The following is a 19,865-nucleotide window of genomic DNA, read 5'->3' on the forward strand; positions in this document are numbered from 1 at the left end:
ATCAACTCTGCCAAGGGAACAAAAGCACCCAAGGCACGAGCCTTTGATCACCTTAGCCTCACTAAGGGCACCAAGGGGGGAAAGCCCAAGGAAACACTCCGAATCCATGCTCTCCGATGCCGATTCAAGCGACAGTTCAGCCATGCAAGTCATGACCATTGGAGCAACTTCAATCGATGAGCAGCTGGCTCAAATGAATGAAGCAATCGCAAGGCTAACCCGAACTGTGGAAGAAAAAGACTTGCAAATTGCAGCACTAGTCAACCGACTGGAGGCGCAGGACGGCGATAAACCCGACCCAGAAGATGATCCACTAAAGGGAGGAGCTGGCGGAGACGAAGAACCCCCGGTGAAGAAAATCGATGGGAAGCCGGAGCCAAACCAAGCAGCGGCACTCATGGGATCTCTTTCTATCCAGCAGCTGCAGGAGATGATCACCAACACCATCAAGGCACAGTACGAAGGGAGCTCACATACCTCCTTGTTCTACTCGAAGCCCTATTCCAAGAAGATTGATGCCCTAAAGATGCCGAGGGGATATCAACCACCAAAGTTCATGCAATTTGATGGAAAGGGAAACCCGAAACAGCACGTTGCCCACTTCGTTGAAACTTGCAACAACGCAGGAACCGAAGGGGATTACCTCGCCAAGCAGTTTGTGCGCTCGCTGAAAGGAAACGCCTTTGAGTGGTACACAGACCTAGAGCCTGAGTCCATCAACAGCTGGGAGCAGTTAGAGCGGGAATTCCTCAACCGCTTCTATAGTACCCGCCGCACTGTGAGCATGCTAGAACTAACGAGCACAAAGCAGTGGAAGGACGAGCCAGTCATTGACTACATCAACAGATGGCGCACTCTAAGCCTCGACTGTAAAGACAGGCTCTCGGAAACCTCTTCAATCGAGATGTGCATCCAAGGCATGCAATGGGGTTTGCAATACATCCTTCAAGGCATTAAACCGCGGACCTTCGAGGAATTGGCCACTCGCGCCCATGACATGGAGTTGAGCATCGCCCATCATGGGAAGAAAGAACCGATCGCCGACTACAAGAACGACAAAGTTCTTGGGACAAAGGTGGAAAAGGTTACATGGAAACCCACCAAGGAAGCGATGACGGTCAACACAGCTCCCGTCAAAATCTCCACACGAGGCAAGGCGATTCAAGCCGAAGGCTTTCGTGATCAAGAGATGCGTAGACGCACTTTGAAGGAGCTTGAGGAGAAAACTTATCCATTCCTCGACTCTGATGTGGTTGCCATGTTAGAAGACTTGCTGGAAAAGAAGGTGATCGGCTTGCCTGAGTGCAGACGGCCAGAAGAGATGAATCGTACCGACAGTCCAAGATACTGTAAATTCCACCGCTTCATCAGTCATCCGACAGAAAAGTGCTTCGTGCTGAAAGATCTCATCATGAAGCTAGCTCAGAAAGGAATCATCGAGCTAGATCTTGACGAAGTGGCGAAGTCAAACTATACCACCTTCACTTCTGGCTCTTCCGACTCAAAGTTTTCACCTCAACCGCTGGGGGCATCCTCCAAGACAAGCAAAATTGAAGGATGGACTCAAGTCACTCCTAAGAAATTGCACAAGAAGCATATGTCTCCTCCACAAGTCCGCCAATCGGAAAGGGGGCAAAGCATCTCTTGTCAACCTTCAAAGCAATGTGAACGTGTTGAAGATGATGAAACTTCGACACGAAGATCGTCCGTCCCCATCACAATGCGTGATTTCTTGCCCGAAGACTTCTTCAATCACTCGGTCAAGGCTCCTTGCTATGAAGATTGCGAGGAACACCTCTCCCGGATTGCTTGACAAAATTCACAAATGCTCCTCGCCTGCACGAGCCTAAACTGCATGGCACAATGCTCCTTGTTCGCACGAGCCTAAACTGCAAGACACCAAAGCTCCTCGCCTACACGAGCCTAAACTGCATGGCACAATGCTCCTGGTCTGCACGAGCATAAAAGGCGACACCAACGCTCCTGGTCTGCATGAGTTGAAACTGCAAACGGCACCAAAAGAAAATATCAAAAAAAAAAAAAATGTATTTGAACTACGTTACGACTTGATCTCTTCTTTGGAGGGGTACGTAGGCAGCTCGAATGTTCAATTTTTCGAGTTCAGTCACATCAAAATCAAAAGAATAAATGTTTTATTAAAGAAGGTCAATTTCATTACAAATTTATTTTGTTAAGAAAATTTGCAATTTTCTTTGTACAAAATTAAATTACAGTTTCTTTGAAAAAAAAAAATTGAATACATATGTTATTATATGTATTTAGAAAAAAAAAGAAAGAAAAAAAAAAGAGATACAATTTCTTCAAAAAAAAAAAAATATGTTATTATGTATTTAGAAAAAAAAAAAAAGAGGGGAAACATATATATGTCTCGGCCCAACACCAAGCTCCAGCAGCAACAAAAGGAAGCTATCCAGGCCCAAGTGACAGCCTCCAAGCCCAAGCTTCCCTCCAAAGCACAGAGAGCGACGAAGGCGGTGAGGTCGGCGTCCGGATTCACCAAACCCGATGGCTCCCCGATTTCCTCCAGAGCGTTAATCTCAATACAATCTCGTCCCGTCATCATCTCCTCCGCAAGTCCCTCAGATTCTCCAGACCCTCAAAGCTCATTCCTTTCAAGGTCTTCGGCTTTTCCTCCCTCAGCCCTTTTGAGGATGGCTCCGCCGACCAGTTTTTGCAGAACAATTCAATTGCGGACTTCATGCAGTTCAAAATGGGTCCCGATGGCGAAACCACGGACGAGCCTCACGCTCCTAGGCTCTGTCAGATCCTCTCAACGCCGGCGCCGACACCAGCCTCGGCACCCACATCGCCGTCACCGTCGACCCCAACGCCACCGTTTCCGCACTCAAAAGGAAAATAGAACATGAACATCTATTGTGCTTAAATAGCGTGGGGAGAATCAAGGTTGAAGCTCTAAAGGAGTTGCGGAGAAAAGAAAATTTCAGGTCCAAAGAAATTTCATTTGGGAAGCAGCGCGTTTGACCCGTGCGACGACGGAGGACTAAAGTCCTCTGCTTCTCCGTTGTAGTAGGCAGCAGCCATGGCTCGGCGGACCTCGCTCCTGCTCATCTACTTCCTGCTGCTGAACCTCTACGGCGCGGATGCTTCACTCTCCGACGGTCACCGCCGTCCGATGATCCTCCCTCTCCATTTCTCGTCTCCAAAATCCAATTGGCTCCACCGGCGACCCTTCGACGGCCGGCGGCTCCAGAGATCGGTGCCCAACGCCCACATGAGGCTCTATGACGATCTCCTCGCCAACGGGTACTACACGACGCGGCTGTGGATTAGGACGCCGCCGCAGCAATTCGCGCTGATTGTGGATACGGGAAGTACGGTGACTTATGTGCCTTGCTTTGACTGTGAGCAGTGTGGTTTTCATCAGGACCCCAGGTTCCACCAATTTATCACAGTGGAGAATCAAGTCCACGCAGTCAGTCGATAGATACCAACTTGTTGGGTATGATGGAAAGTCAGATGTTTGGGTTGTCTTGTCTGGAGGAAGCCTATTCTCAATTTGGTGGTTACAATTTGGAAGTGTTTGGAGAATCCATGAACGATTTCACTTCTTACCTTGTTGGAGGTGTAGCTGAACTGTTCGAAGACGTTAATGCTAAAGATACAAGTTACAACATGGTGAATAATTTCTTTAGCTTTCCTGAAAATTGTGAACTACATCAAGCACTTGGAACACTTCCGCAAAGGCAGACCGATGAAAATTTATGGGATCCAACCATTGGCATTGATGATACGTGTAGCAGCTCTAGTTTGCAGAAAGATCTCGCTAGCCGTGTTGAGCCATCCTGGTTTTCCAAAGGAAGTGATGCTGAGAACCTCGTGAAAGCGTTTGTAGCCAAAGATGAAACCTCGTCTAGCCGATCAGACAATACTAAATCATCTATCACCTCATCGAGTCAATTTCCTGCTTCTTTTAAACAATTGAAATTTGAAACGTGTGCCCCAATAGGAAGTGGTTCGGTGACATGGAACCAGTCATCTGCTTTACTTGCCAGGGGTGCTACTCCAGCTTCTTTCACAGACATGATGAGCACTTTGGTTGACGAAGAGCAGCATGGCAAAGGGTACAAATCTGTGAAGCCTAAAAGGGAACAAAGGTTATCCGATGGCACAGCAACAAAGACCACGGCTTCCGCCGGTAATACGTCGGATCCCGCGCGAGCTTCCCCACCGACCCCCAGGCCGAGCTAGTGTTGCCCGCCATGCAGGGTACCTTCAATGTGCTCCAAGCCGCCTCGTCATCCTCATCTCCGCGCTTGGCCTTCTCAGCTTCATGTTTTCCGTCGAGCTACTGCTGCAGCTCAAGCAGGCGCAGGCGGCGGGGCCTTCGTCTCTGATGTTGCAGTCTCTTTTGACACTCAGGTGGGGGGGTCAGGATGCCACGCTCCAAAGCGGCGTCGTCTGGTTCCAGATTTGATGGCGGCGTCTCGCATCAGAGGATAAGCGGCATGAACGGCGCTGATTCCATCTCCGTCGATGCTCCCTGCAGCTCTCCCCCGATCGCAGCAGCAAGCTCGACCCCGTGCCCTCTATGGCTGAAGCACCGGTGCCCCGAAGCCCTCTCCAACTCCCCATCCTCTCCTCCGTCTCTTGCCTCGCAGCTGCCAACAACTTCAAAGACCGCTGTCAAACGACTAGCCGGCCGAGAAGCGCTTCCTCAAACTCCAACTCTCCGTCCTCCTTGCTCCGCTGCCTGCAAATTTCTCTACCCATCATCAACATTTATACAAAAAAGATATATTAAAAAAATAGGATGGTGGAGCAAAGCAAAGTGGTGCAGCTGGCACCACGTGAAAAAAAGAGGAATGGTGGATCAAAGATGGGGTACAGCCCCATGGCAGATCAAAAGTTTCTGGTGGTGCATGGGCACCATGTGCGAAAAATAAAAAAATAAAAAAAAAATAAAAAATAATAATAATAATAATAATAATAAAAATGATGGAACTTGGTGCATCCAGCACCAAAAGAAAAAAAAAAAAAAAAAAAAAAAAAAAAAAAAAAAAAAAAACAAATGCATAGAGAGAAATAGAAGGTCCATTTTATTTATTTTTCTGGAAATTTTACATAAATTTGCATTATACATGAATTAAAAAAAAAAAAAAAAAAAAAAATCAAATCAAATCAAATCAAATTTACAAGAGGGGATATTCAAGGACGATCAGGTGGCGCCTCACAACTCGGCAGAGCTCCAGGAGGAGAAGGCGTCGGAGGTTGGCTGTTTGAAGCCTCAGCAGTCGGTACAGCCCCAGAAGACGAAGGTAAATGCTGCTGGAACAAACCCACAAACCTCCGATGATCAAGTAAAATCTGACCATCAGATTCCTGCATCTGGTCAATTTTCCTCTTCATGTTTGTGGCATAGTTGTGTGCAAGCTTGTGCAACTGTTTATTCTCATGCTTGAGCCCTCTGATCTCCTGTTTGAGACTCATCACTTCAGCCGCCAACGATTCAACTTGACGGGTTCGAGCAAATAGGCGTTGGGCCATGTTGGACACAGAACCTGCACACTGCACACTGAGAGCCAGAGAATCCTTAACAGCCAACTCATCAGACCGCCTGGAAAGTAGTCTGTTATCTTTGGGAATGACAAGGTTCCGGGCCACCACCGCAGCGGTCATATCATTCTTCATCACCGAATCCCCAACAGTAAGAGGACCGGTAGGGGATATGAAGGATGGGCGCCATATGTTGTCCGGAGAAGGCGGGACTGCCTCTTCACCAAGATTCAAGTCAAAACGACGATCGGAGGGTCCTGACATTTTCAAAGTGTTCAAGAAAGAAGAAATCGGACAAATCAAGATCTTAGAAGTGCAAGAGGGGAGTTTTCACAAGCGAAAATTCAAGTGTGCTTTGAAACGAACTGCATGCCTCTATAAAAAATCAGCACTCGACGGGATTTCAGAGATCGAAGAGGTGAGCTCAGAATTCGAAGAGGCCATTCAAAAATCGAAGAGGCAAGCTCGGAAATCGGAGAAGCATCTTGCTTTTCCAGACGCGTCGGCACCCATCACACGCAAACTCAGCTTTGCGGAAATCACGGGTAATTTGTCGAAGCGCCGATCCCAGATATCAAAGAGGCGCCAGTCTTTTTCAGCCGCGTCATCACCTGTCATATGCACACTCAACTTTGCGCAAATCACGGGCAATTTGTCGAAGATTTTCGGTGAAGGAGAAAACACGTGAAAGTTTACTGTTCAATCACACGTTAGTTGCCGACACGAGTGAAAGAATAGTACCTCTACAGGTATCAAAGAACTTCCTATAACTGTCCACCTTCACCTTCCATAGCAAGGCAGACATACAGAGCCTTTCTTCATCTCCAAAAAATGCTTTCCCAACGAAGCCTATCGAGTCATTCAATGTTCCTTATTCCTTGGGGCACCTCTGCAAGCCAATGACTCCAAAGCAAAAGTATCTCATATCACCAGGGTAGAAAGCAAGAGTATCTCATATCATGCGTTCTCCCTGTCATTTCCTTTGTCCTTGTTCTTACCTACAAAGACAAGGATAAAGAAAACAATATGCCGGAACTTCCACTTAAACTTGGGTAAGGAACCGACTGTTTGGAACCCTTCCCTGATTGCCTACCTAGCACTGCTCTCGAGTACTCGTTTCCCACTGCTGCTGTACTTCCAAAGAAGCTGCCACATCTGCCTGGAGAACAGATAAGGCAAGTGAAAATGATACCTTGCAGCATGTGGAGACAAGGTGCAGAAGGAACAAGCAGAGAAGAATGCGGTCTGCACAGTCAACTCAGCGGAAGGAGTCCGAACTGAGGAACTCGAGAAGCTGCCATATCTGCCTGAAGAAACAAGCAGAGAAGAATGCAGCATGCACAGTCAACTCGGCAGAAAGAGTCTGAGATGAAGAACTCGTTTTGACCCTCAAATTCTTGGGTCAACTTACTAGGCGTTGTGGGCTGCACGTGCCGATTCACCACCCTTGAATCAAATCCTTAAAGATCAAGTCACCAACTGGAAGAATAGCCCATCAATCTTGAAGATCATACCGCTGACCAAACTGCTCAGGTGTGAATTAGAAAGATTGAACAAAGAAACAGGTTGTCACCTTTACCTCGTGCCCGCTTGCCATGTGTTCGAGTCAACCTTCAAGAATCAAGACTCAACGGCCCTTGAAGAAGCTTCCAGCCAAATTCAAAATCAAGCCTCTACGGCCTTTGAGGAAATTACAAGTCCGATTCAAGATTAAGTGTCTACCACCCTTGAATCAAAACCTAGTTCAAGAATAAGTGTCTACCACCCTTGAATCAAAACCTAGTTCAAGAATAAGCTGTGGAAAATCAACAATTGGAGGAATCCAGAAAATCCTTCAACCCAGTTCAAGATCAAAGCTGTGGAAAGTCAACAAGCGCAACAAAATACGTGCTGATTCACCCACTACCAAAGCCAAAAATCATCTACCACATGAAGTTCCTTGTGGTTCAATTTCAACCTTCAAGATCAAGCCCCGACAGCCCTTGAAGAAATTTCAAACAAAAGTTCAAGAACAAGCCTCAACGGCCCTTGAAGAAATCTCAAGCCCAATTCAAGATCAAGCCTCAACGGCCCTTGAAGAAATCTCCAGCCTAATTCAAGATCAAGCCTCGAAGGCCCTTGGATCGACATCTACAGTAAGGGACTTCAAAACGCATCTCCTACACGTGACAAGCACATGTATACGACGTGCCTTGAAGTGGGGGCATTTGTAGACATCGAAATTTCGTAAATAAATGTTGACCGATAAATCAAAGTGTCAACGCTCATGTATTACATAAATTTTACACGTAGCGTGTGACTCAACGAAAATTGAAATGAGTTGGAAAAGTCATCAAATAGGACACGTGTCAACACCTGGCAGAAACGACTTATTTCATCTGGGATATTATATTCAAAATTAGGTCTTGGAAAATTCTATAAATACAAGCCCATTTCATTCATTTAGGGGGAGAATTCATATTACACCTTGAAGCTCTGAAGCTCTGAAACTCCGAAGCTCTCAAGCATCCAGGTTCCCGAAGAATCGAGAAAGCTCTCTTCGTTCTTCGTTCATCGTTCTTCCAAGATCAAGCCCAAACGGCCCTTTGGATCAACAATCATCAACCAATTCAAGATCAAGCCCCGACGGCCCTTGAAGAAAGTGTTCTTCGTTCTTCGTTCATCGTTCTTCCAAGATCAAGCCCAAACGGCCCTTTGGATCAACAATCATCCACCAATTCAAGATCAAGCCCCGACGGCCCTTGAAGAAAGTGTTCTTCGTTCTTCGTTCATCGTTCTTTCAAGATCAAGCCCCGACGGCCCTTGAAGAAAACCCCATCGTTCATCATCCGTTCATCCAAGATCAAGCCCCAACGGCCCCTTTGGATTAACAACGTCGACAAATCCACACATCCAACCGTTCTTCAAGATCAAGCCCAAAAGCCCTTGAAGATCTGTCCATCACTATTCTTCAAGATCAAGCCCAAACGCCCTTGAAGATCTGCTCATTACCGTTATTCAAGATCAAGCCTCAAACGGCCCTTGAAGAAACATTCATCCTCAAGATCAAGCCCCAACGGCTCCTTGAAGATCCGCTCAAATCCACCTCCAAAGATCAAGCCCACGACCCTTTGAAGAAACTTCCAACAGTTCATCCAAGATCAAGCCTTGACGGCCCTTGGATCAACGAAATATCCACCAATCAACACCTTACGGAGATCGAATCAGAGGATCAAAATAGAGAGAGATTGTAACCCAAAATCATCAAAAATACAAATATTTGTTTGTGCACGTTATTCTTGTCTCTTTCGTTTCAGGAATTTTCCGTGTTCACAAGGGTCTTGGAAGATTTGCCCTAGTGTTTATGGACCATGAAGCCCATAATTTAATAACCTTTTTATTTTTTTAGAAGTTGTTTGATAATCATTTCGTTTACCTATTTTAATTTTAAATGTTTTGTAAATTGAAAACTAATTAGGTATTCTTTTTAATAAAGTTTTCGAATAATATACATTTGTGTAATTTATCTACCAGACCCATTATGTATTTTATTAATTATGGTAATTGCTTAAAATTAAAAATTAAAAACGAAATGATTATCGAAGGATTGACGATGTTTCAATTTTGGGTTTCCAATGGAAAATTAAAAAAAGAAAAAAGCAAAATAGATTTGGCAAAACGACCCCGTATAACTAGTGTAGCCTCCAAATATAATCCAATGGCAAATATAAGACACGGACGAGTATATACCTTCGTAGAAAAGAATTCAGAGGTCGCAGAAAGAGCAATGGAGGAAGAGGAGCATGAGGTGTACGGAGCAGAGATCCCAGACGAAGGAGAATTGGACGGCGACATGGACGCTCATCACGCCGACGTTGACATGTCCACCGCGGACGTCGCCGCCGTAAAGGTACTCATTAAAACCCTAGAAATTCAATTTGTTTCAACAACCAAATCGTAAAACACAATTGTCAAATTAAGTGGATTTGATTTTGTATTGTAGGAGCTGGACGAGATGAAGAAGCGGTTGAAGGAGATGGAGGAGGAAGCTGCTGCTCTTCGCGAGATGCAGGCCAAGGTTGAGAAGGAAATGGGCGCTGTTCAAGGTTCCCCTCTCTCTCTCTCCTGAACAAGTAATTAATTTTTTGGTTCTTGAATCCTGTGGTTACTGAAACTGAAAGAGGGAGGTTTTTGAAATATATGGTTTGTAAAATGCTGTATTTGACAATGTTCTATTGAATGTTTATAGAAAATCTGTAGTGCATATCATGAAATTTGAAAAATATAGCACAAGGGTTTAATTATGCGCTGCGCTAAGTGTTTTTTAAAGTGTGTTATGCTATCAGCGTTTTGATAATTACACTCTTATTGTCCTGTGGAGTTTAACATTTTTATGTTTGTTTTTTCGTGTGACTTGCAAGGAATTTTGGTTTAACTTCTTTTGAGTAACATGCTCATTTACCTATGTGTCGTTATTGGTTCCACATAGATCCTGCAATTGCCGCTGCTTCTCAAGCAAACAGAGAAGAGGTGGACGCACGTTCGGTTTTTGTTGGCAATGTAAGTACCAGAATGTTGAAATCTCTTACTCTTTCTGAAGCGTTTGCATTCTGTGCATTTAAGCTTAGATCTGTCTACTTCTCTAGTCCTAATGGCCATGTTGCCCTGCGTTCGGCATTTTTTGATCTATGTCGACAGCCCACTCATACTTCTGACACTCGGCTGTTTATAGAGAAATCCTCCAGTTTGTCATGTTATCTTTGTGTGAAGTTGCATAGTGCAAGTAAACATGTGGTTTTGGCAAGTCCACTACTAGATTTTATATATCAATTTAGTTTTTCAGTATCAAAATTAAGAGGATATTCTTTATGATTTGACCAGATTTTTGGTATCTCTATCTAGTGTTAGTAATGTTGATAGGCCATTGATATCTGCATTTTTGTTTAACCTTTGTATGGTAGTAGTGTTGATATTTATTAAAATGCACTCATGGAATTAAATTAGGGAGCTGCTAATTGAACTTCTAAAAGTCATCATGCACTGCTCTGTCAAGTAAAATATAAAGAATGGGGGAGTGCAAGATGGCTATTTTGGAGTGCTAATGGGGATTCCCTTAATTTTATTATCACCTCTGGATATGAAAGGATTTAAAGGAAATAGTTACTTAAATAATGCTTGTTTTTTACTATAAAATAACTTTTATATCAATCAGGATATGAGAATGTTTTGTGTTGGGACTCATACATCACTGTACAATCTAAAGGTACCCTCACATTACAATCTATCTAGAATTTGGAAATACTTTAGCCGTAATGTCATATGAATATATTAGGTCAAGATTTTTCAAAACTCTCTAGATCTGTAATTCAATAATCTACATATCAATGGGTGCTTAAGCACTGCCCAATCTATATTTGATTCTAGTTTTGTTAAAACCCAAGAAATAACAAAACCCACAACCTAACAGTCTGTATGAACTCGTGCTTTATGCATTAGTTGATCAACACGCCATGGCTTAACATTATTTATGCGCTTCTTTATATTTACATTTACCTAGTCCTCAATGAAAGCATGCATAATTTTTCACAAGATATATGGTTTTAAAAAGGACAAAGCTTTGCACCAATGTATATGAAGGATGGGAAGAGATATTTGAAGGATGATGGAATTGTAAAAGAGAAGAAAGACAGAAGGAGAAATAGGGGGAAGTAGGGTGAACTCAATTCTTTTTTGTTTTCAATCACAAGGGTAAATTCAATTCTTTGTTATCAAACCAATGGACCAAAAACGTACTACAAGACGACCCATATATAGGCAATCGGTAGTTGGAAAACCTGAAATAACAAGGATAACAAACTACTGTAATAGCTTAATAATATATGGTCATAACTGCTATTGCTTCACATCCACAATGTTTCATTTCTTAAGTAGGTTCTTTTCTAATTTGTTAGTTTTGTAGACTTTTACCACTTCTGCGATCTATAAGATTTCAATTCAAAACATCAGATATTGCTATGTCTTTGTTATTTTATATTTCAACCCGTAATCATATATCATGATGGTACTCTGAATTTTGCTAGTCCTTTTTCATTTATTTTTTTTGTGTTTTTCTTTTGCCTTTGTCGTCTTCTTTAATTTTTACTTTGGAACATAAAAGAGAAAGTAAGGGGTTAACCTCCTCAATTGTACTACTCACTGAAGTTATCTTTCTATTTTACTCTTATGTGGATGTGGATGATGCCCAACTTCAGAGTCATGGTTTGACCTTATGTTGTAAAATGATCGCAGGGTCATTGTTTTTCATCAAGTTCTGTGTATGAGCTGGACATGTTACACTGTAGTTTGAGGGTGGCTCAGAGTATTCTGATGTATAATTAGGCTGTCATTTTAGGGACACGTTGAATTTAAAAAAAAAAAAAAAAGAAGAAAAAAGATGAAGAAAAAAGAATTACAAAAGTTGAATATGGGAGGAAGAAAATATCAAATAAAAAAAGAAACAAAGAAAAATTTGGAAAAGGTGAAGAAAAAAGCATGAAAAGAAAAAGAAGAAAGAATTAGAAAAAAGAAAAGTGCATTTGGAAAATTACAACAGTTAGTTGTAGGGGATATGATGTATTGAGGAGGAAAGAAGGGGTGAAATTTGCTGAAGATATTCCAAGTGAAGGCTGGGGCACGCGGTAGGATGTGAATTTAGATGCTGGATCTTCAGTATACAAGAGGCCAGCAACTCTGTTTTGAAGAGCAAAGGAAAGTCGTGTATTCAATTCTAGTTGTAGAGCTTCTCTGCTGCTGGAATGGTGTTGGTTGGTGGCTCAGGAATATGTGTCCATGTACTTATGTGGTGAGGGGTACATGATTCTGCTTCTCTATATTGATTGAGATAGATTTTCTTATCTGTCGACTACATTCACCCAAATTTTTGAGTGTGACTTTCTTCTTCTCGTAATATTTTTATAAATTCTGTTTACCTTAGAATTTTTTTTCACTTGCTTGTGTGCCTCACCCATGGTCCTATGTTATAATTTTAGTGGAGAGTGTTACAGGATAGCAGCTTTCTGTGTGACATTGATACGACTTATCCATGACTTTTCTTCATCTCGTGCAAAATTTTGTTGGAAGTAGTAATTGAAATAATACCAAGACTGTAGGATGCAGAAAGCTCCGTCTTCTCAAGTTACCAGGCTTACAGGGACTAAACATTCATTGGAATGTTGGGGATTATGTTTTTATGTGCCATGTATAATAAAATTTGACATGGAATTCTTCTTTGCCTAAAGAAGTTCTTTGTTAATTCAGCTAAGTACTGCAGAAAGTGCTTTTGGTATTTAGAATGCCCTGACGCTTTTAAAAAAACTTTCAAACACACTCAGTTGTTCTCAAGGCCAAAGTATCAGCTGAGCTTTATTGTTTCTTTTTTGGTCTTGAGGGCACTTCCATGTGTTGTCGTGCGTGTTGTGTCTTTGGCTGACTCAGCTTTGTCTTCAAAAACTGGATAAATCATGTTTTGTAGGTTGATTATGCATGCACACCTGAAGAAGTGCAGCAGCATTTCCAATCATGTGGTACAGTCAATAGAGTGACTATACTGACAGATAAGTTTGGCCAACCAAAGGGTTTCGCTTATGTGGAATTTGTGGAAACCGAAGCTGTTCAAGAGGCTCTCGGCCTAAACGAGTCTGAGTTGCATGGCCGGCAATTGAAGGTAACTCGTCAGAAAGCTGGGCATGGATGTTCTTATCCATTATTTTTGTTATCGCATTTATTCATTTTCTTCTTAATATATATGTCTATAGGTTTTGCCTAAAAGGACGAATGTTCCTGGTATGAAGCAATACCGGCCGAGACGCTTCAATCCTTACATGGGTTACCGCTTCAGGAGGCCATATGTACCTCCTTACTTCTCGCCCTATGGATATGGGTATGTTCCTTCCAGTGCTCTTACTCTATTTATTATCAAAATGAGGTGCCTGATGTATCTTGCTTTCTTTTCCCTTTCTTCCATCTGCAGGAAGGTTCCGAGGTTCAGAAGGCCAGCTCGATACATGCCGTATTACTAGAAGATTGGTTGCATCGTGGACTAGCGTATGCATCTGGCTGAAAGGATTCACCATCTAATACAAGGCCTGTCGTTTCATACTGTAATTGAGTTTTAGTTTTGACCTGGTAGCTCTATCGATGTGCCCTTATTGCTAAAGTGCACTTTGAACTGTATGTCTAGAACGCCTATGTTGCGGTTGAGGGTTATGCACGTGTGCCATATGAAGTAGCTAATAAAAGTTTCTTATTGGCCAATAATGCAATGCATGGTCTATAATTTCTTCCATCGATGTTGGCAACATCTTTCGTATGCCTCAAAAATGGTGTTTTCAAGGGTAGCATTACTAGAGATATACTAGGATTGGCTTAGTCGTTCACATGCGCAATTCTCGGTAGGTCTCATTCGTTCACACGCATGTGGGCGACTGAACCTAGCACTCATATGCGCATCGGTCGGTAGGTCTCATTCGTTCACACGCATGTGGGCGACTGAACCTAGCACTCATTGGGATTCCAGTGAGAGCATTTAGTTGTGAGCCTAGTAGTGCGTTTGTGTCGAGTGGTGTGTGTGTGGTGTATATGTTATTCGTGGCTTTGTACATTCAAGTCATTTATACTCATCGTGTCCTTCACTCCAACTTTCCTTTTCCTTTGTTAGATGTAGGACCCCGCCTAAACCTTAAGATTGATGGAGTTTTGTCAACAAAAAAAGGAAGGTGTGATGGATGGAGTCGAACATTTTTTTTGTTTTGATGAGCCAACGTTATAAGCAATTCTCTGTAGGCAAATATTGTCTATTCTCCCCAAGCAGGCAATAATAAATATTATTTGGTTTGCTTAGTTCATTGGAGTAGGCTACAATCAGCCTGTATAAATTAATACAATTTTGCTTGGATTGTATACCAATGAAGATGGATATGTTCTTTCCTAATATGTTGTTTTTACGTTGTCATATTTCACACGGCTAGTCTTAGATTCAATTTCTGAAATTGATGAATCACACGATGGTGGCCAGAAGATGCTAAAATGCCTCTATAAATCTTTCTAATCCTTGAAAAGAAAAACTGTCGTGACTTTATCACCAACTAATCTCTTTTTTAAGAAAAAATAAATAAACATCGACTAAAACAAAACATGGAATAAACAACGTGACCAAAAGTGAAGTTTGGCATTTGTTATTTAGGGGTTTAGCTTATTTAATAATTTAACCATGGGTGAATGCTAGATGGCCAGAACAAAACAAAACAAAGAAAGAAATCCTTAAATAACGAAACAAAGGTTGATCTACCGGTGCCCTACCTGTATCTATCTACAATAAGACGAACAAACCAACCAGAATATGTAGTTAGATGGGCACGTGAGTTATACGCATATGGGGGTTTCAAGTTGAACTAGCTAGTTAGGGTTTTCATTCAACTAATTAGGGTTTCACGAACAAACCAACCAGAATATGTAGTTAGATGGGCACGTGAGTTATACGCATATGGGGGTTTCAAGTTGAACTAGCTAGTTAGGGTTTTCATTCAACTAACTAGGGTTTCATCTACCTCTTCCCCTGGTGGCCACAACTAAGTTACTAGTGCTAGATCTCTTGACTCCTAACAGTTTAAGGTTACATCTCTCACCGACCAAGAAATTTAACATGTACCTAATTATAGAGAGCGACTTTCATCGACAAACAACTTTGTACAACTAACTCAGCATTGTATTTTAATAATTTGAATGATTCCATTTTTTAAATAGTTTTCATGAATAATTTCTTGCAACGATGAGTTTTGAATAAAGAAAATAATTTGGATCATTAAAACAAGATTTGAACGAATTTGACAATTATGGGTTACATATGTTATTGACCAAGAAATTTAACATACACACGTAGGAAAAGTGACTTTACTTGAAAAACATTTTGTAACACTCACTCAACAATCTATCTCATTGATCTAACAATGTCATTTTCTAAATCTTTTTCTTGAGTAGATTCTTGCGACCACCATCTTTTAGAGTAATGTTATATTTACCACCTAATTATACCATCATTTGTAACATCTCTAATGAAAATAGGATCCGCTAATGTATGTAAATTTCATCTTTATTAGAAAGATGACACAAACGATGATACAATTAGGTGGTAAAAGTAGCATAAAAGTGAAACGTTGCCCCAACAGAAAGAGAACACGTGTGTGCTATTGGATGTCATTATTAAAAGTAGGGTTAAATATTAGAAGAATAACAAGCTTTTGTCTAGTGGTGATGGAGAACAACTCAGCTTGTTGTCATTGCTTAGCTGTTACTTTCGGTCCCCCCTCACCTACTGTTTTTTTATCCATTGCTTTCGGCTCTTCATGCTGTAAAGCCAAAGCTGGATAATAGATTAAGTTTAGAGGGATTGCAGGTCATCATGGTGTTGGCTTAGCTGCCATGTTCCCTGCTCTCTTCTTCACGTTTCTTCTTCCATATATGCTGCATCTTGTAACAGTTTTATCTATGAAAGATATATAAAAAACTCAACATGGTATCAGAGCAGGAAAAATAACCTGCTTCTGCATTTCTTCCAACTGATCGTTTTCCATCTCCGACATGGCGGAAGAAAATTCTTATTCGTTTGGAGATGAAAATTCCCAGATACCGTCCTCCTCAACCGTGTCTGAGGTGGATGTCAACCCAAATCAAAGATTAAGCTCGGTCTTGTTAAATGAGTTTAATTACTTACCTTGGTCGAGAGCAGTGAGTCTTGCCCTAGGTGGAAGGTCCAAGCTAGGGTTCATAAATGGAAGCATCGAAGTTCCTGATGTTTCCTCACCAACTTATGAAACCTGGCTTTGCAAGGATCAGCTAGTTATGTCATGGCTCCTAAATTCCATGGAACGTAAACTAGCTGAAATATTCAGTTATTCTGAATCATCATTCAAACTATGGGAGACAGTCAAGGAGATGTATGGCAGCCAGAACAATGTTGCACGTGTGTTTCAATTAAAGAAGGACATTTCCAACCTACAACAAGAAGGAAAGCCCTTTGTTCAACTCCTAGGCAGCATGAAGAACATGTGGAATGAGTTGGAAATGTATCGGCCTCATACAACTGAGGCGTCCTTGCTACTGAAAAGGGCAGAAGAAGACAAGATATTCCAACTCTTGTTAAGCCTCGATTCAGGATATGAAGACCTACGAAGCCACATACTCATGAACCCCGAACTACCTTCCTTCACCAGCGTATGTGCAACAATCCAACATGAAGAAGTACGAAGGAAAGTCATGAACATTGGCACAAAGACCAATGTAACTGAAGCAAGGGCTTATATAGCCAACGAAAGAAAATACAAAGTGAAGAATCCACACTTAAAGTGCCAACACTGCAACTATACTGGTCACGTTAAGGAGACATGCTGGATTTTACATCCAGAATTAAAGCCAGAGTTCATGAAGGATAACAAGGGCTCACAAAGACTGAACCGTGCACCACACAGAGCCAACAATGCAACTGCCTCAACCTCTCATGGGTCTGATGCACTCAAGAGCTTCACAGCAAATCCAGCTGCACTCATAAATGAGTTTGCAGTGTATCTTCAAAGCAAGAAAGAAAGGATTAAGAGTGACCAAACGGTTGGTTTTGAAGATGGAAACTCAATAGCTTTGCTAGGCAAGTTCGCTGGATTTCTGACAGACACACAACACATGGCCCGAGATGACATGCAAGGTATCATGACTGCTTTCAAAACTGCTCTTAATGTAAATATGATGCATGATTTTTGGATTGTTGATTCGGGTGCCACATATCACATGACCAACCATGTTTCTAAGTTTCACAAGTTTGAAAAATTTTCAAAACCTTCTCAAGTCTCAACGGCCAATGGTGAGAGTTCTAAGGTTTTAGGGAAGGGAAATATCAACTTAATGTCGGACAAAATTGAGTCAGTAGCCTTATATGTTCCTTCTTTTCCATTTCAACTTCTATCTGTGGGAAAAATCACCAATACCTTAAATTGTTTAGCCATTTTCTCTCCTCACAATGTCATTTTTCAGGATTGCCTCACCAAGAAGACGATTGGTGAAGGGTTTTACCTAGATGGCCTCTATTACATATCAAAAAGCAGTCCCAGAGGATTTCAAGCCAAGTCCAGTCCATCCCAAGATAGTCAATTGTGGCATCAACGTTTAGATCATCCTTCCCAACCTGTTTTGTCATCCTTGTTTCCAAACTTAGGGAATGATTTAATTTCGTGTGAAACATGTCATTTGTCTAAATCCACCAGATTGCCTTTTACCTCATCCTTATCTAGGACTAGTAAAGTTTTCGAACTAGTTCACTTAGATGTATGGGGACCAACGTTTGAATCTTTTGATGGTTATAAGTATTATGTAACTTTTGTTGATGATTTCTCTAGAGCCACATGGTTATACCTTTTAATGTCTAAGAGTGAAGTGATTGAAGTTTTTAAGGATTTTCACAATCTTGTTAAGAACCATTTTACCTTAAGATCTGACAATGGCACCGAATATATGTCCCATATCATGTCACTATATTTGAGCAAGCATGGTATCATGCATCAAACAAGTTGTGTCGGCACACCTCAACAAAATGGTGTAGCTGAAAGGAAAAATCGTGACATACTGGAAAAAAAACAAGAGCATTAATGTTACAAATGAACGTACCAAAGAGATTTTGGTCCCAAGGAGTCATGGCGACTGTGTACATCATCAATAGACTTCCTAGCCGAGTCTTGGGGTTTAAATCTCCACTTGAAGTCATGAAAGGAAGAAAAACCAACCTTTCACATCTTAGAGTCTTTGGTTGTGTCTGTTTTGTTCATATACAGCCACACCATCGAGATAAATTGGACCCTAGAGCTCTAAAATGTATTTTTCTTGGTTATTCATCAACACAAAAAGGATATAAGTGCTATGATCCTCAACTAAGAAAAATAATTGTATCTAAAGATGTTCAATTCCATGAAGCTAACCCTTTTTTCAACAAATCACATGAAGCCACAAGTCAGGGGGAGTGCATCTTAGACCTAATTCCTCTACCAAGAATCTGTACTCAAGATGTTTTAAATGACAGAGGTGCTAACCATGACCACATTGATGAATCTTCTACACCTCTCATTGAAGTCAATAATGAAGGTACTCATGCTGATAGTTCTGTGCATGATGATGACTCTGTGCATGATGATGACAACGGCAACATAGAAAATCCTCAAAGTGTGGATGAAAATTTGAACAAGGATGAGACAAATCTCCCAGTACCTAGACGCAATCCTCGGCGTGATAGACAACCTCCCACAAGGTTTCAAGATTTTGTCACATACAAACCGAGGCATCCAATTTCAAATTGCGTATCGTATAAAAAGGTAACTCCATCTCATGCTGCCTTTCTTAACAAGATTTCAAGTCACAGTGAGCCTCAAAACTTTTATGAGGCTAATAACCAAGTTGTGTGGAAAGAAGCAATGAGAGATGAACTCAAAGCACTAGACCAACACAAAACCTGGAGCATCACCGAACTTCCACAAGGAAAAAAGGCAGTGGGCTGCAAGTGGATCTATAAGATCAAGTTTAATTCTGATGGTTCAATTGAGAGGCATAAAGCCAGGCTGGTGGCTCGAGGATTCACTCAAACATTTGAGGTGGATTACAAGGAAACATTTGCTCCTGTTGCAAAAATGAACTCAGTGAGGGTCCTATTGTCTGTTGCCGTCAATAAAGGTTGGTCTATGTACCAAATAGACGTGAAGAACGCCTTTCTACATGGTGATCTTGAAGAAGAAGTCTATATGAGATTGCCACCAGGACACCCTCAAAGCCAGGAGCCTAATTTGGTGTGTAAGTTACATAAGTCAATTTATGGATTGAAGCAATCGCCACGTGCTTGGTATGCAAAACTAAGTACCGTTCTTCATAGTATTGGTTTCAAAAGGAGTAATGCAGATTCATCATTATTTGTTCGCACGAGAGCTGCAAGCAAATTAGTTGTGTTGATATATGTGGATGACTTAATAATTACAGGTGATAATGCTGCTGAAATCACCACTCTCAAACAGTCACTTCAACAAAAATTTGTGGTTAAAGATCTTGGGGTGTTGAAGTATTTTCTTGGAATCGAAATGGCATCTTCTTACAAGGGACTATTTCTTAATCAACAAAAATACGTCATGGACCTTCTTAAAGATGCTAATATGAGTGATGCTAAGCCTGCACTTACCCCTCTCGATAGCAAGCTCAAGCTTGACTTGGGAGGCACGCCACTCTCGGATATCAGCTTATATCAAAGGCTTTTCGGCAAGCTGATCTACCTAACGATCACCAGACCAGACATC

General features: G+C 41.6%; 1 protein-coding gene across 3 annotated transcripts; it reads left to right on the top strand.

Moving 5' to 3' along the window:
• Nucleotides 1-9,252: 9,252 nt before the first annotated feature.
• On the top strand, nt 9,253-13,809 carry LOC126605498 (polyadenylate-binding protein 2-like). Of its 3 annotated transcripts, none has more exons than XM_050272910.1 (6): nt 9,253-9,424; nt 9,518-9,620; nt 9,936-10,074; nt 13,025-13,216; nt 13,308-13,432; nt 13,523-13,809. In XM_050272910.1, exons 3-6 carry the CDS (start codon nt 9,979-9,981, stop codon nt 13,569-13,571), a joined length of 462 nt encoding a protein of 153 aa, XP_050128867.1. In that variant the 5' UTR covers nt 9,253-9,424; nt 9,518-9,620; nt 9,936-9,978; the 3' UTR covers nt 13,572-13,809. The 3 variants fall into 3 exon arrangements, with proteins under 3 accessions (XP_050128867.1, XP_050128865.1, XP_050128866.1); XM_050272908.1 differs by having other exon boundaries at nt 9,255-9,424; nt 10,004-10,074; XM_050272909.1 differs by lacking the exons at nt 9,253-9,424; nt 9,518-9,620; nt 9,936-10,074 and adding an exon at nt 11,888-12,355.
• The last annotated feature ends 6,056 nt before the right edge of the window (nt 13,810-19,865 follow it).

The sequence above is a fragment of the Malus sylvestris genome, chromosome 15 (genome assembly GCF_916048215.2).
Source record: "Malus sylvestris chromosome 15, drMalSylv7.2, whole genome shotgun sequence".
In the NCBI taxonomy this organism is placed as follows: domain Eukaryota; kingdom Viridiplantae; phylum Streptophyta; class Magnoliopsida; order Rosales; family Rosaceae; genus Malus; species Malus sylvestris.